The sequence below is a fragment of the Sander vitreus genome, chromosome 2 (genome assembly GCF_031162955.1).
Source record: "Sander vitreus isolate 19-12246 chromosome 2, sanVit1, whole genome shotgun sequence".
In the NCBI taxonomy this organism is placed as follows: Eukaryota; Metazoa; Chordata; class Actinopteri; order Perciformes; family Percidae; genus Sander; species Sander vitreus.
The window spans coordinates 28818705-28836057 of NC_135856.1; the positions used below are offsets into that span (position 1 = coordinate 28818705).

Sequence of the window (17353 nt, forward strand, 5' to 3'; positions counted from 1 at the left end):
ATGACGGATACAGTTGTCGCGGAGGGACAAGTCAAGTTCAGAGATGGAAAAAAGGTTAATTTCTCCAATATTCCCCTCATATTTAAACTTTAAAATGTATTTGTATACTTCAGGGTCAACTACAGGAATATGCTTTGTCATTTATTGATTATTTACAAACTTCTCCACAGTGGAAGACTCGGTGCGTCGTTCTTCGGAAGCCCTCTCCGGTCGCAGGTATGTGGCAACCGCAACCTGCTTTAATTTTTTACAATCCTTTTACTAGTCCCATTGAAAATGTGCACATTTATACAGCGACAAAAAAAATCAGCTAATACATCCGCATCATTTAGCACTAATATCTGCTTTTCTGCAGTTCTCTGCTTTCCTCACAACTTGTGAATTGGCCGTGCGCCACAGGAGCGCATAGCGCAACATATCAACGTCAACACGTGTGTTTATCACGCAATACAACAGCTGAATTGATCGATTGACTTTATCTAATTGACGAAATTCGTCTTTTAAAGGGTGCAGACAAATGAGATGAGATCAGATGTATGCCCCCTACAAATTAGGAGTCAGGAGATTAAATGAAATCTTAAGGCTTTTTAGTGTCGGGTAACTTTTCCAGTTAATATTGTGACATTGCCACAGTGTAACCGAGGTTTCTCTCTTCAAGCTGGGCAGAAAATGAAGGCAGCATGTCTCAAAGCAGAATTGAGTTTCACTTGAGACGCTGTGGACAGCCACACTGTTCCCCTCAGCTTACATGTGGCTCATGCTGTAGCCTACTGCTGTGCCCTTGATGAAAGTGGGTATAATTTAGGTGTGTGTGTGTGTGTGTGTGTGTGTGTGTGTGTGTGTGTGTGTGTGTGTGATATCAGCTGTGCCAGTGGATCAGTTCATTGTTTTAGGGTTTGTTATGACAGCTGTGCCATAAACACAGACAAGACATGCAGCGGAGATTACAAAAAAGTGAATCTGTAGTTATTCTGCTATTAAGCACAGAATTGACTTTTAAGCCCGTCTGTCTTTAAAGCTCCCCACTCTGTGTGTCTCTGCATTAGACTGTCTGTCTCTGCTGGTGTATAAGGAGAAGAAGAAAGGGAAGGAGAAGGGCAGCAACCAGAAGGAGAGCCTCAATGTAACTCTGGAGGTATGTTCAGCTGCAGCAGCCTCGCTGCTTCTGATCCCAGTGCAGGTGAAACACACCGGTGGCAGCTTTATTACAGCTCTTTGGTGTTGTTGCATCACATACCTCAGGCTTTCTTCTGCTAACACATGTACAAGGGGATAGACCAGAATAATGTGAATGCCACATGGATGGATAAGGATTTGAGGTTGTTGTAAATTAAGTTGCAGCACTGCATTGCCGATGTGTGGAGAAGGAACTTCGTTGACACTGTTCTTGATTATAAAAAGGTTTATTACATCAAAGATTCCAGCATCAATTTACAAGCTTCTGCAGGAGCTCGGAGGACGACCGACCCAATCTTCAAATATTGTCGCTCTGAAGTTCTGCGGCTATCTCATTGTATATATTCTGTGCATTTAGTGGGGGTGTGAGTATATGCTTGGAGTATGGAACTGGCCATTTAAGGCCCCATACATGGTATAGCTCCGACAAAATATCTTCTGTCTTAGGGGGCCCCTTCTAATGTTAACAGTTTCCAAATGTTTCAGCAACAGTAGGATAAAGTTCATAGGAATTCCCTTATATGGCAAACCTTAAGTCAAAGTTGTAAATCTTCAGATACCACAAGGTAAAAACAGGAAAGCAGCCTTAAACAAAGAGGACCACTTCCTTAAGCTGACAAATCCACCTGGCCTCAATCAGGAGAGACACGACTCTTTTGATTGAGGCTGATACGACTATTTCCCTTGAGATAATAGAAATAATACAGCATTAAATAGAATATTAGTAATACAATCTAAATTCTCAGTGTAATTTACTCTTTTCTTTCCCACCTTAGGGGATCTGTGGTGTGGAGCCAGGGCCCGGATATGACGGGGTATCCTACACCTTCTCCATCCTCTGTCTGGCACACACGCTGGTCCTGGGCTTCAACAACCGAGACGCCCTGCTGGCCTGGGATGCCCGCGTCCGCTACAGTCTGGGAGAGGGTCAGTCGGTGGACCTTGTGTATATGTCACGGTCTTGAGTGATTGTTCTGGGATGTGATATGTGAATGATTTATGTACTGATGAGGAAAGTTAGTTTACTAAGCTGCAGTTGGATTCCACACATCAAGAAATTCAGCTAGTTTTATATCATGTTAGTTTTTGTTTTAAGTAGCAGAAGAAGCAAGGATCTCAGAGTTTCTTAAACAGCTGAAAAGGCAGTTGTTTTTGTGCATTAGCAGTACTAACTACCCTCTTATAGGGAGTTTTTGTTTCAAGGAGTGACTGATTCAGCATTAGTATCTAAAATATTACTTAAGTGACATCAGATGCTCCGTGACCCAGTTCTTATTGCCCTGAACGTGTTTTAAAAGAGTAAAGCCTGAATGTGGTTGAGGCACAGTAAGAATATCCTAAATCCTTTTGTAATTTGGTTGGCAACAAGGTATTTATATGCAACTGTCAGTATGTTTGGCAAAAAAACTTAACTTGAGGTCACTTGCTCGAGGGGATCAAAGAGATGACAAGTGGAATTACACAGACAGATACAATCTGTCCTCCATCACTGTGGTCATTCTCTATCTGCAAAATCTGCTGTCTCAACTTCACCACTTTCTTTTCAGTGAAAAGTGGTAAGCTGAGGATAAAGGAGAATGACAAAGGACACTGAATCCCATTTACGTATATGTGTGAACTGTGCTAGATAGAGTTGCAACAACTTTTGAGATTTACGTATTATTCTAAGTTTAATGTGGTCAGAAGCAACGTTTTTTTAAGAAATACTACAACTGAAGGGCCATTTTTTATTGTTGCCCCTCTAGTTAGCCTTCAGAGGTGTCCTCTGCTCTCCAGCCAGTGTTAATTAAGACATTTTTGCAGTACTGTCAGTATTTCTAAACATTTTTCTGAACAGGTAATTTTTCTTCCCCCTCTTTCCAAAATATCACCTGCAGGATATTTTTGAGGCTCCATCCAACCCCATAATCATATTATCCACAAGCATTCTGTTCTTCCGTCACTATGTGAATGTCACATTTCGTCTCTCTTTGAAACCCACAAACTGCAGTTTTGCTGATGCATGTCGGAGAACATTTTCCAGCTTAATAACAGCCACTCAGATCTTTCCTGTCTTCTGCCTGTTCAAATAAAATCCACAGCACATTAAATATATTTTTTATTTTATATTTACCACTGCTAAGAATCACAATTTAACTATTAAAACACAGGATTTGTAGCTGTGCTTTCTGTGGCTGAGAATAGTTCTAAACGTATCCACAATTATCTTTGTATCCTCTTGTAGATTACTACAGCTCTCTTTACCCAACAAAAGTCATTATCATGCCTGCAGTTTGTCCACAATGCTGCTAGCCAAATATGGAAACCATTTCACCTCAACTTACCCTTCTTGCAAATTGTGAATACTTTACATTGCTGTTAACATTTCCAAAGCATCCTGATTCCCTACCCTCAAGGCAGCCTTTGGTTTAACATAATTTCATTATGCTAGAAAAACACCTGCTTGAGATTAGTAAACCAACACACCAGCACGATGCGGCCCTCAGCTACATCTTTGCATGTTTAGCTCCCTGCAAGCCAGACTGCACCCAGAGGTGCTCAGGCAGAGAGCTCTCTGCCTGTTCAGCAGTCTGTTGAAGGTGAAAAGAAGTGAACTACATAAAACCGTTTTTTAAAGTGCGTTCTAAATATTGTTTTAAATTTGTTATTTTGTACTAATTCCCATTTTTCCTGTAACTATAACTTGTTTAAAACGCCCCACTAATTGTGTCATACTGGATGGGCACATACTGTACATAGATATAGTGTATGTGCATACTATATGTGACACTATACAGTATGTGTTTGGCTGCGAGAGGGAGCGACACACCTTGGCACCTTGGAGAAAGTGCCATCTGTACAAACTGAGCAATGACAAATTGCAGCCAGCAGAGCTTAAAGAACTGCTTAATCATCATTACCGCAGCCATTGTTACACTGTACATTAGTGTTCATGTGCTTGTGTGTTTGATATGCCCTGTTAGTTTGTTTTCATGTTCAACCTCATTTGTTGTGTGATTAATGTGCTTTATTGTGTGTGTGTGTGTGTGTGTGTGTGTGTGCGCTTCTCAACTCTGTCTCTCTTTTTCTCCTTCAGTCCACAGGTTCAGTGTAAATGTCGAGCCAGGTACCAAACTAGAAAGCGGCCCCGCCTCCCTCCACCTGTGCAACAGCCTATTGGTACTTACCAGAGGCGTCCCTCCTGTCGTCATTGGCCACTGGAAGTTGTCGGCGTTGCGTCGATATGGTGCGGTGCCAAATGGCTTTGTGTTCGAGGGGGGGACTCGCTGCGGATACTGTGAGTAACTCCTGGACTGAGGAAGGTTTACTGCTGTGTGAATTTAGACACTGTGGCATGCAGCCAAAAAGGGCAACACTTTAACACTAATAGCTGAATAACAACTATGGGCAATGTATAGTACCTCACATCCCTGGCTCTGTTGTCTTATCATCAATCCAGGGTAATTTCTGCCAGAGCTATAGTAGAGCTTAATGAGGGAAATGTCAACAGCAATTTAAAATGTCTGTCCCTCAGAATAAAGAGCTTCTTTCTATGTTCCCATTTTACACCAATATTCAATCCATCATTGGAAGCACCAATGACAAGACATGTTGTATTTTGCATAAGCAGTGTGACTCAAACCTCCTAAGCCAACACTGTTGCTCTTTTTTTACATGTGTATAAAGGTTTTGTATTTATCTTGCAAAGCAGACAAATGGAAACACAACAACAAGCTGAACAAAATATTTTCTACTTAATGAAGAATGAGATTTAAATTGCTTGTTTCCTGTATGAATTGAAGATTATACCTAAAAGATACCCTCAACCAGTAGGAGATTTAAGGGGGAGATGCCACTCCCCTTGTTAACCCTCTATCATCATCTTCATCCCCTAATAACAGAGTGATGGCTGGGGCAGAGGGGTTGTTTAGTTGATTATGTCTAGTCTGCCTGACTCATTGATCCCCAATCTGACTTTGGTTTATGCAAGTTAGAATCTATGGCCCCGACCATGGCTCTGAAATATCGGTAGCCTTACTGTGCTGTGCATTGATAAATCCATGGGGCTGTCTGTGGTGCTGAAATATCAGACGGCCCCGCCCTTCTGATAGTTTCGTCTTGGATTTATAATATACCAAAAGAGTTGTTGATGGGGCGGTACACTGTCACAAAATCCATAAGAATGCATTCAACCATTGGAGACTGATGTTCAGTGTAAGAGTGAGAGTGAGTGAACTTTAAAGTCTAACCAACCAAGAACTCACTGGACCAGTAACTTTGTCCATGTGATATACAACCACTGCAGCATAGATGTCTAAATTGCACTTTTTAAAGTGCTACCCTTAGATAAATAAATTCTCCTTTTCATTTCTCTCTAGTGCGTACAGATTGATAGATCTGTCATTTAACACTATCAGACTCACATAAAAACCTGTGATTTATTCCAGGTTTTTATAGAGTAACTTTATCCACATAAGAAATTACTTTCTATGTATGAACCCACCACTCTGTACGCCTGCCCACCAAATAATGCGGTGTGTGTTTGTGTGGTTGCCAGGGTTTAGGTATCCTGTGAATGTCCCGTTGATGTCGGTATGAATGTGAAGAATGAAAGGCAGTTTTGTGTGCGTGTCTCACATGGACAGCAAGATAAGCATTAAATGGGACAGTGTTTATTGTAGGGACACTTGGCAACAACTGCTGTGTTCCTGATTTTATTAAGATACCTGAAAATATTTTTTTACTACCTCTCCTGTATAGTGTAAACTATCTCCTTGCTGACATTTTGTTTCAGAGGTGTGCTAGTGTTGAGGGAAAGTTCCTGTATGCACTTATGTGACGTCTGTCTTGAGTGTGTGTGTGTGTGTGTGTGTGTGTGTGTGTGTGTGTGTGCGAGCAAACAGTCTCATGGCTCCTACAGGAATAACCATGAGGGTCCAGGCTCTGGTTTCAGCGTTCTGATGGGCAATGTCTATAAATACCAGCCTCCCCTGTAGTGGTCACTCAGCCAATCACTTAGCGCCTGCTGGCTGGACAGCTAATCGCAGTTTTCTCCTTCACTTCATCTACATATACCCAGCAGCCACTGGGGAAGTAGAGAGAGGCCCTCTTGGCGTGGGTGCAGAAACAGAGTGACAGAAAGAGAAAGATGTAAGAGTCAAATCGGCAAGTCACATTCCTTGCATGAGTGCAAGGTAAAGCTGAGTGTTGGTTTACATTTTTACATGTTTATTTGTATTTGGTGAGTACATGTGAGACATACCAGTGCTCAGTGGTGATATTATGTTGTTTTGTCTGGTTTCATCCAAAGCAGACTGTATTTGGGGTAATTACACACCTACTTATCTGCTTATTGTCATGTTTTGAGTGTTTATGTGCACTTACATCGAAGCAACCGCAGTGTAACATGGCTAAGATGCTGTATTAGCATTGTAAGGTCTATCCTGGAGTCAGCTGCTGTGTGCAAATACCACAATACAATTTGGGTACTTGTAAATCATGCAGAAACATTAAAATACTGTAAATAGAAACACACTGATGTGCTGCAAAGAAAATCTTGGAGCTTGGGAGAGCATAAGAATCTCTTCAGTAACACACAGTGCATTGGTATGCTTGAAAAGTACAAAATACCAGAACATATTTATATCAGAGCTTCAGGCCATGATCTGTGCAAATGGTGCAGAACAATTACTGGCTAATATTAGGTTGCACTTTCTGAGCACTGTACTTTAATTCAACGTCTGATAAAATAACTCCTTTACCCTCTCTGCTCCCTAATTTCCCTTGAGGCCTTTTCGCTTGAGCAAATCAGTAAGGGGGGCCCTCTGTCATCTAATGCTGCTGTATATAAAAATATTTCACCCTTGACTGCCACTGGGCTCTTTGCTGCAGCTGCACTTTGAAAGTCAGCTGTGCCTCGGACGATAAGATTTCTGGCTGCAGAGTAGAAGACATACACCGAATTGACAAGACAAGCCTTTCTACTGCTATGGACACACACACATGCACACACACTGCCTGACAGCCAACTAACCACTCCTGTGGCACAGTGGGCAGTTGTGCTGTGCAAAGCCCTTTACTAGACAGTAATCAGTTGAGCTGGGGTCTTCATGGATGTCTGTTGGATGTGTGCCTTTGGTTGCACCATCATATGCACACAATGTAGCACTGTGAATAAGTACATAGTGAGATCAGTACTCCAGATAATGAGGCCATGGTGTTCTGTAAGTGATGTTTGGAGCAGAGCTGTATCTAGCTAGATGGAAATTTTCTGGCTTATCGGGTCCATAAGCATTCCTGCTGACCCTGTACCACACACACACACACACACACACACACACACACACACACACACACACACACACACACACACACATAAGCCTTGTGATCTAGATAAAAGCAATTTTAAGCTGACATGCTATGTCAGCAATCTTTCCATATCTCTCAGATATAATATCATCATAATATCATAAACACACTCACCTCATATTGTAGTACAGTAGTACGTCGATGCACATGTGACATTTTCCCCTTAAAAACTAGATGATACATCTTAAGGGGTTTATCCTGAGATAATAAAATGTCTGAGAGTATCCTCCAGCAATTTTGCCTTACAGTGTCATTATAGTGGTTATCCATATTCATCTAGATCAGAAGATTCTGGCTATAATCAATATTCAATAAGTTTTTTTTTCTTCATATCTGGTGCTATATGTCTGGAGTCTGCAGTTCTCCCTGGCTCTACTGAGCTTTTAAGCATCTTCAGATCATTGTTTTGGTATTTCCACCCACAATTTTACTTTGTTTTGGTTCACTCTCAAGGCTCACGTAGCATCTTCGTCAAATAAATTGATGGTGGTTCCAGGTGTTTAAGTAAAGGCCTTAGAATTAAATGCAATCCAAACCACAGTCTAAGGCCGGCTGCACACTGGCTGCGTGGCGTGAGCGCGTCAGCTGCGAGGTGTGTCCGCCACGCAGCCAGTGTGTAGTCGGCCTAAGAAATGTCAATAGCATTTTTTAACCATGATCCATTAAGTGTTCACTTCCAAGGCCGGAGTTTGTTTTCTTTTTGTCTGAATGGCTGAAGGGCTACTTTAGGGCTTCCACATGGTTTGGAACCTTGTAGCTTACCTAAGTTGAACACCTTTCTGATTCCACCTTTACTTGACAAAACTGTGGATTCATAAAGGTGGTATTTATTGTTTAACTAATGTCAAGGATCGCACTAGATTGTATTGTGTTTCTATTATTTTGTTCAACCCCTGTACCTGTGATTGTGTTTATGGTTTGGGCTACGTCAACTTCTAAAACGTCCCTCAATCAGTTCAGATAGATTTGGAGTTAAAATTAGAATACCTTTTGCTTTTGTTGTTTTTTCTTTTTAGTGTTTTGTAGAGTTAGAGTAAAATAATGTCTAAGTAAAATCCTGGCTTTCAATAAAGCATAATCTCAGCCGAGAAGCTTTACACCGATATTATCCGTGATGGTATTTTCATAGTTCATCTTCTCCCGTTGTGAAAGTGTGACTGATCTGGTGAGTTAATTAGCAGCTCCAGCATTTCCACTGACTCAGAAACTACTATAAAATACATACCAGGTTTCCATTACATTTCATTTCCAGTGATGATTCAGCTTTAGGAACTAAATGGTACTATGAAGGCACATTTTAATAGCATTGAACACATACTAAATAGGAGTAAGTAAATATAACCTTCTAGTTTGATACCTTCACCCAAGTATTACATTTTGTTTTGTCACCTTTGGGTTCTAAAATAAAGTACTAGTAGTATTAACTTCTTCTTCTTCAATCTTTTGTTTGAAATTATATTCAAATCAAAGAAACTAAATTTTCTGCTCTACGTTCTCAGCTGTTTTTTTTCGATTATAGTATCCGCAAACTCAGTTCCATAAGAACAAATATGATTTGTTTACCCAACCGCTGAGTGAGGGCTTACTTTGTGTCTGTTTTTTCAGTATCTCTGCAATGTAACATTTTGATGTTTCATGCTTTTTTTTGTTGTTGCTTGCCTTGTGTTTTCACAGACTCCTACCTGTGTGTGGGCTTGACAGGACCGTGAGGAATGAATTGAGAAACGTTTTATGTAGTCTTTAGAAGATAGGGTGGTTGCTGAGGCAAAGAACTGCCTTGCCCTTAAAACAGCCTTCTGAACTTCACTGAATATTGTTTTTGACCTTGCTCAAAAATGTGATTTTACTCTACATTTCACAATTTACTACAGTATTTTTTTCTTAACTCTGCCATTTGCCGTACCTATTACTACTGCTTCATGCTGTTTAATTTTTCTTTTTCTCAACTCCATCATCATTTTCTGAGTCATCCATTATATGCATATCTCTCATTGTTGGTGCTGTCCGTCTTCTCCCTTTCCAACTTCCAGGGGCTGGTGTTTTCTTCTTGTCCTGTTCAGAAGGAGAGCAGATCAGTTTGCTGTTTGACTGCATCGTCAGGGGCATCACCCCCAGCAGGACCCCTCATGGACTGCGCCCTGTCCTGCCAGGTCAAAAACACACACACACACACGCATTCATATACGCTTATTCAAAAAAATGCATACACAATATGCCTGCAAACACTGGTCCCACTGTTCTGAGCTAAAACAATCACAGTGGTATGTAACTCTGTGACTTCCATTATAAAGGTTTACAGCCTTGTTTAGTGTTCATGTTTAGCATTTGTTAGGCGCCATGCAACCGGAAACACCACATGCTTAAAGCCCCAAGGGTCACCGCATGGATTAAGGGGTCATGCCTTATGTGTGACTTGTGTGCTATTGTAACGTACTGCTAACTTCACAGGAATTTCTGAGACCACAAATATGTCAACAGAGAGTTTATTGACAGTTGGAAAGAGAAAAGTTATACAGGGCACATACCAAGGATCTGACAAATCTGCAATACCTCTGAGTAGACACGGAGACAAGCCCACCTCCCACAGGGCTTGGACATGTGCTTAACATGAAGTATATTACTGCTTGAGTGCAGTAAATCAATGGGAAACATACATGTGTACAGACAAGGCTAGCAGCAGCATCGCTGCATCAGACACCTTTCTGGTGTGTAAAGACATAGAAAACGCCGCGCAGCCGCCACGCAACTGACACGCAACAGAAACGCCACGCTCACGCCACGCAGCCAGTGTGTAGTCGGCCTAAGAAATGTCAATAGCATTTTTTAACCATGATCCATTAAGTGTTCACTTCCAAGGCCGGAGTTTGTTTTCTTTTTGTCTGAATGGCTGAAGGGCTACTTTAGGGCTTCCACATGGTTTGGAACCTTGTAGCTTACCTAAGTTGAACACCTTTCTGATTCCACCTCCCACAGGGCTTGGACATGTGCATTTTTTTATTTAACTTTGTTAATATTTTAGGTGAAATAGATGGAGATGATTGATGCCAACATGGAGAGAAGTCTAAAGTAACTCATTTTGACCTTCAATTCTCCATTTTCAGACATTAGCTACTGCCAATATCAAACTGCGCTTAACACGTTTTGCAGAGTCAGTTATCATTTAAAAGTATAATATTGACCTGGACCCAGTTTTCCAATCTATTTCCTTAATACTGATATATTTTAATGTTCCTGTCTGTAGGTCTCAGTAGAATAATCTATCAGGGAGTTCTCTACTTGTAGTCTTGTTCTGCAGAAGGACTCAACCCTAAAGCTTGTTTTATTCATCACATCGATGGCTCACTGCAAACCAGATCCTTCTTATCAGTACGATCAAGACTTTAGGAGGCATGTTGGCACCTCTAAACTCTGTTTTTTTGTTTAGCTGAAGTTCTAGAACATAACACAACATTATCACATGACATGATAATGTTACACTGACGGGGGCTTCTGTTGCCTCATGAGCATGTTCACTTTTGATACTTTGGTTGCTAACACATCTGTACTTAAGTAGATTTTAAATGTATGACTTACTTATAATAGTAATAAAAGTATAATAGTATTTTCACATTGTGATATTGCTACTTTAGCTTAAACATACAATATTTGCTGCTAGGGGTCTCTTAATCTAAACCATGTAAACATGGACTTTTGATGACGTGAAATTGCGTGGGATCATGGGAGTTATCGTCATTGTTAACCACCATTGCCGATTAAAATGTGTCCGTTCACAGACACATTTTAATTAGTTAAACTATTAAAGTTGTATAATGTTTAGTAATGCTTATTCATGTTGTGTCATACTATATAGCCACAGTGTTTCCCACATAATTACTTAGCCTAGATCCTATTTGTGGTGTTAGCTGACTGGTTAGCGAGCAAGCAAGCTAACATTAGCCAGCAGCCAAAACCACAATTTTCACAATATATTTTACATGTCAGTGTTCCCTCTCGGATGTCTTCAGCACTGAGGGGAAAGGAGTTTGTTGTTCTCCGTGCCACTAGAAGACTTATTCGCCCAGTGGGGTGGCGGGCGGCATGGTCGGGGCGGACCAGAGACATCTGGATAGCCTATTGCGGCTCAATTTCTGCCACATCATTAACTCTCATTAAACTATTAGTATTCTAAAATTGTAGAGTGGCAATGATTTAACCGGTCAGAGGACAGTGAATGTGCCAGACAAATAAATACATTATAACAAATTGATAATAAAAAAGCACAATAAATCCCAGTAAATCATAGTAAAACACAAAAGCATAAAATAAATAGGAATACAGTCAACAATGTGGTTAAACGAATGCCTGACTATAGAGGCCAGGATAGGGGTAATATGACATGACCTCCCTGATCTTGTCAACAACCTAGCAGCAGCATTCTGGACCACTTGTAAACGATCTACAGATAATTTACTGAGGCAAGTAAAAGGAGAATTACAGTAATCCAGTCGTGTAGATCATAGATGTATAATTAAACCGTGTAGATTCAAACCACTTCCCAAACCGTTCACGTGGTATGGATTGGCAGCGAAGACTTTCGGATGTCATCAATGATGTCATTTGTCTAAAACGATACAAGCCTCGAAACGTGCTTCACGGAAAACCTCCGGGATATCTCGACTAACACTTCAAAGCCCCTCTGCACAGAACGTAACGTAACTAGTTGTCTGCTCTCATCCCGACTGAAGTCTCTTAGCGCCGGGAGTCAGGCAGACGGACTGTGGTGCTCTAGCTGGCTAACTTGGCATTAGATTAATCAACTACACTTACAGCCGACGATAGGTGGCGAATTTTAAGGTTAGCCCAGCGCTGTTAACAGTGTTTAATGTTGCTGTAACTTACCCTTATATCATTAACTACGATTGGGCTACCAAGCATTAGCATTAGCCACTTGTCAACTAGCATATTGTAGTAAGCTCAATCGATAATGAAATATGATGTCAATAAAATTAGGTCTCTACTTAATTACTGTGTTGCAAAGTGGCATGTAATCAATGAATAAATTATGTGTTATGTTACTGTGTTACATTATTCTGTGACGTATGATTTGCAATTACTCTCGAACGTATCATCTGCTGTTTCCCATGTTTTGACCATTGACTGTAAATTTAATAATTAATAATATTAACAGTATGGTTTTGAACATTTAATATTAACAGTATATGGTTTTGACAGAAGTTAAAGCAACTAGAGGGTCAAAGGGGACAGTTTTTGACTCCATTGACATGCAAGCAGACAACATACTCCGTGTCACCGATTACAATTGTATTCATTACAATGTAATTACACAACTAAAAATCTATAACTTAGGTAGCCTATAGTCGTTTTTGTCTCTTGCACATTTTGCAAAGTCAGGATTATTATGCAAACAATTACTGCAACAACATTTATTCTAGTGTGAGGCAACCTTTTTCAGTCTGCTCTGAGGCCCTCTGTAACCCTAACACATCCAGTGCTGTTAAGCAGCTATAATTAGCGTAGACCAGCTACGTTAGCAAATGTTAGCTGACACCTCACATAGCATAGTGAAGAAACTTGGCATCGCACGTTAGCATTAGCTACTGCGGTCCAGAGGCAGAGATCCAGGGGTTAGGTTGTTGACACCTATACACACAAACACCCTGACCCACTGCAACGAACACACACACACACACACACACACACACACACACACACACACACACACACACACACACACACACACACACACAATATATATATATAGCAGGCATTAATTGGCAGGGTTTTACACTAAATTGATGTTCCAACAGATAGCTGAGGCGCCTATAACCTTGTAGGAGATGTTAACTTTACAAGCGGGTATAACAGTTGGAGACACACTCGCACACACGGCAGACATCTTAAAGAGGAGGCTGATGCATACAGTAGCACTCTAACGACTTCTCTCTTAATTTCTCCCATTTGTTTTAAGATACAAAGGAGTTCTCTGGCCTAGTTGTGTGAGCTCTGTATTTCTAAAAAATACATTCTAGCACACTGTTTTCACACCTTAGCCTTAAAAAAAGGTGAATGTGAATTTTGAATTTTATATTTCTATAGAGGTTTTTATTTACATACACCATTTAAATTGCAGTGGATTCATTCCCTCCAAAGACTATTTGCACTACAGTCAAAGTAACATTTTTATTTAAAGTATGACGAAGACTATTGATCCTCAAACTGCAGATAGTTCAGTTCTGAGCTTTACTTTAAAATGTGACGAGGTAAACGATTTGGACAGGAGTTGGTGTGTTAGAAAAGAGGACAGCAGATATAAGTATTTTCATTGTTAATGTCAGCATGTGTGCATGAATGAAGACTGTCTTCATTCTCTTTGCTTAAATGCTCTGAAGATCTTGTGTGTTGGTGCTCATTTTGTGTCTGTGCATGTCTGTACTGTACAAACAGCAGATCCCAATGCTGACCCAGTGTCAGCAGAGAAACGAATCAGCCAGGAGGCATCAGAGCTGGAGAAAAGACTCAGTATGTTATCTCATTGCAGCCTTGCAAGCAGCACAGGTATGTTATACTGGTAACTTCATCTTCGGCTATATAACCAATGTGTGACTCATGAGCACTCTGTGATGCATCATCTTTGGACCTTTAGATGCTGTTTGTCATGACGTACCTCTGACTCATCATTGCATGCTTCTGTCCAAACAAAGGCTTAATCACTGGTCTATATTAATATTGATGAAGCCATTCAGGGAAAGTTTTTGTCATAATTACGTGTTTGTGTGTATGAGCCAGAAATGTGAAGTTTACAAGATCAGAGGTCCCGTGATTCATTTTTGCTGACTATCTCTAAAGTTTAGAGAGTTTGGAGAAAAACAACTTCACTGAATAGAAAGGCCTGCAAATTACTTGAACCGTAGCTAATGAGAAAAGATAACTGAAAACTGATTTCACAGGGTCATAATATTTACTATCCAGAACCAAATTAACGATGTATATATTAATTGAAGTTCTGTGTGTTTAGCAGTTTAACTTTGGGGTTGGTATGTAGGGATGAATGCATTTATGTGCGTGTTTGTGTGCAGGTTAATAAATTACTTTATCGGGATCTGATAACTTTCTCCCCCTCTTAGCTTCCACTTACAGCTGCAGCACATCTGTTGCGGGGGACGACCAAAGCAGCATCTCCAGCTCCTCCTCCAGCCAATCTGATGCGAGCTATGGAAGCAGACTTCCATTTTGGGCAGAGCTGTTATCTAGACCGCACCTCTCCAATGAGACGCCGTCAAGCTCCTCCACGCTAAATGCTTTGACCAGTTCAGATGACCGGCTTTATGCTGCTGTGATGGGAAGCTCTGGGACGCGTCCATCCTCCGCCCAGCTCCATCCTCGATGTCTCCATGACAGCGGGCGGCAGAGCTCATTAGACAGTGGGATCGGGATAGCGACAGGCAGTCAGTCATCATACTCAGGAAGTGTCTCCTCATATACCGGAAGTCTGGACATGGCCAGCCAGGGAGGGGAGGGAGAGTTTGGCTCTGTGGCCAGCCTCCCTGCTCCACCTCATCCTCCTCCTACACCTCCTGCCATTCATCCCTCCACTCCTCCTCTTCCTCTCCCTCCTTTTCAGTCCACACTTACCCTAGAGCACAGTTCTGCTACCTCTCCCTGCTCTTGTGCCTCCAGATCTAGCTCTCGTGCTTCCCTGGTGCACAGTGAGGAGTATCAAATTCCCAGCCTGCTCAGACTGCGGTACGACACCCCCAGGAGTCTGCTCCAGACCCTGTCCCTGAGGGAACCCTCTGTCCAAGAAATCCCACCTGAGCTGGCCAGGGACAGCAGGAGCAGTAGGGATGAAGTGGGTAGTCAAGGACAAAGGTTGAGCAACAGCCCCAAAGGACTCAGGGCTCAGCGTCAGGTCATGATGCAGCACTCCCACTCCTGGGGCAGTGAGAGGGCGCCCTCTGTGGACAGTGAGGGGAGGTCCACACCTAGACCCCTGCTGGTGCCTGGAGGCTGTGTTTGTGGAGAAACACAGGTACTGTTACTCTCACACTCTGTCAATACACCAATAAACCAGTCAATCAATCAACCAACTAAGCAGATTATAGCATATCAGAGGGAGTTTTCTTTTATAATGTATGATGAAATTAAAACCTCTCTTCATAAATTGGATCACATCAGTAATATATATATTGTACACAGGCTCAATCCCGGGGATCAGAGAGACCATTAAGAGTCGAGGCACCTCAGTGAGACACTGCTGTAAAATTCTAGTACCTAAAATTACGACAAAGTATCTTTTGTTTTTTTTGCTCTCACCAAGCAACAAAGTTCAAGACCTGGCTAACATATTTCTATTGTAACAGATGTGGGAGGTACTCTAAGTTCTGGGGACCTGTTTGATCCTGGGAAAAGCTGTACTTTCAACATTTAAATAAAGAATTATCTTCCTGGATATTTGTAGCACATATCATGGCAAGCCATCCAATAGCTGTGGAGATAATTTCAGTCTGGACCCAAGTGGTGGACAGACCAACCAGCCAACCTAAATTGCCACCCATAGAGCCAAATATGTATTACTTTTTCAAACAAATGTAACTGTTGAATGGATCCCAGTATATTGTACATCTTTTGGTTATATCTTGTATACTATGTGACCCAGATAATGTAATAACACAGCCTATGACGTAAACCACGCCTCTTTATAATCATAAAACGTCGTATCCTTTATCATTTATCCTCATTAATAAAATACAATAATCACTTAACTAATAAACGGCAATTACGTTAAAAAAATTGCGATTAGACAATTATTGTAATTGTTACAGGCCTAATTTCGACTTAACCTGACAATGCCTAATGGCAAGAAAAAGTATGTGAAGCTTTTGGAATTTCATGTTTTTCTGAATAAATTTGTCATAAAATGTGATCTGGTCTTCATCTACGTCAAGGGTATTGACAAACATAATGTGTCTAAAATAATAACACAAACAAATTCTGACCTTTCATGTCTTTAATGAACACACTCATTCAACATTCAAAATGGTAGTGGAAAAACTAAGTGAACCCTTAGAATTAATAACTGGTTGACCCCCCCCCCCCTTGGCAGCAATAACCTCAACCAGGCGCTTCCTGTAGCTGGGGATCAGACCTGCACATCGTTGAGGAGGAATCTTAGCCCATTCTTCCTGGCAGACCTGCTTTAGCTCTGTCATATTCTTTGGACGTCTCTTGTGTATGACCCTCTCCAAGTCAATCCATAGCATCTCTATTGGGTTGAGGTCTGGGCTCTGACTTGGCCGGTCTGTTGTGGACTTGCTCCGGTGTTTTGGGTCGTTGTCCTGTTGCATCACCCACCTTCTACACAGTTTCAGCTGACATATAGACATTCTCATATTATCCTGAAGAATTGTCTGATATACTTGGGAATTCATCTTCCCCTCAATGATTCCAAGCTGGCCAGGCCCTGATGCAGCAAAGCAGGCCCAAATCATGATGTTTCCTCCACCATACTTTACGGTTGGGATGATGTTTTCACGATGATATGCCGTGCCGTTTCTACGCCAGATGTAGTGCTGTGTGGTGTTTCCAAATAGTTCAATCTTAGTTTCATCAGTCCACAAAACATTTTACCAATACCGCTGTGGAGTGTCAATGTGCTCTTTTGCACTTTAGGCGTGCAGCAATGTTCTTTTTAGTAAGCAGTGGTTTCCTTCGTGGTGTCCTGCCGTAGATACCCTGCTTGTTCAGTGTTTTACGTATTGTAGACTCATGAACAGATGTTAGCCAGTTCCAATGATGCCTTCAAATCTTTGGCTGTCATTCGGGATTGTTT

The 17353-nt window shown here is 41.3% G+C and overlaps 1 protein-coding gene across 1 annotated transcript in view; it reads left to right on the top strand.

Annotated features, from left to right (window-relative positions):
* dok7b (docking protein 7b) overlaps nucleotides 1–17353 on the top strand; it is a 23192-nt gene continuing 5839 nt past the window's right edge. The window contains exons 1-8 of the mRNA XM_078267742.1: nucleotides 1–54; nucleotides 171–216; nucleotides 1047–1135; nucleotides 1953–2103; nucleotides 4253–4453; nucleotides 9555–9674; nucleotides 13972–14079; nucleotides 14649–15553. Of these exons, the coding sequence (XP_078123868.1) occupies nucleotides 1–54; nucleotides 171–216; nucleotides 1047–1135; nucleotides 1953–2103; nucleotides 4253–4453; nucleotides 9555–9674; nucleotides 13972–14079; nucleotides 14649–15553 (1674 nt within the window). The remainder of the gene's footprint in view (nucleotides 55–170; nucleotides 217–1046; nucleotides 1136–1952; nucleotides 2104–4252; nucleotides 4454–9554; nucleotides 9675–13971; nucleotides 14080–14648; nucleotides 15554–17353) is intronic.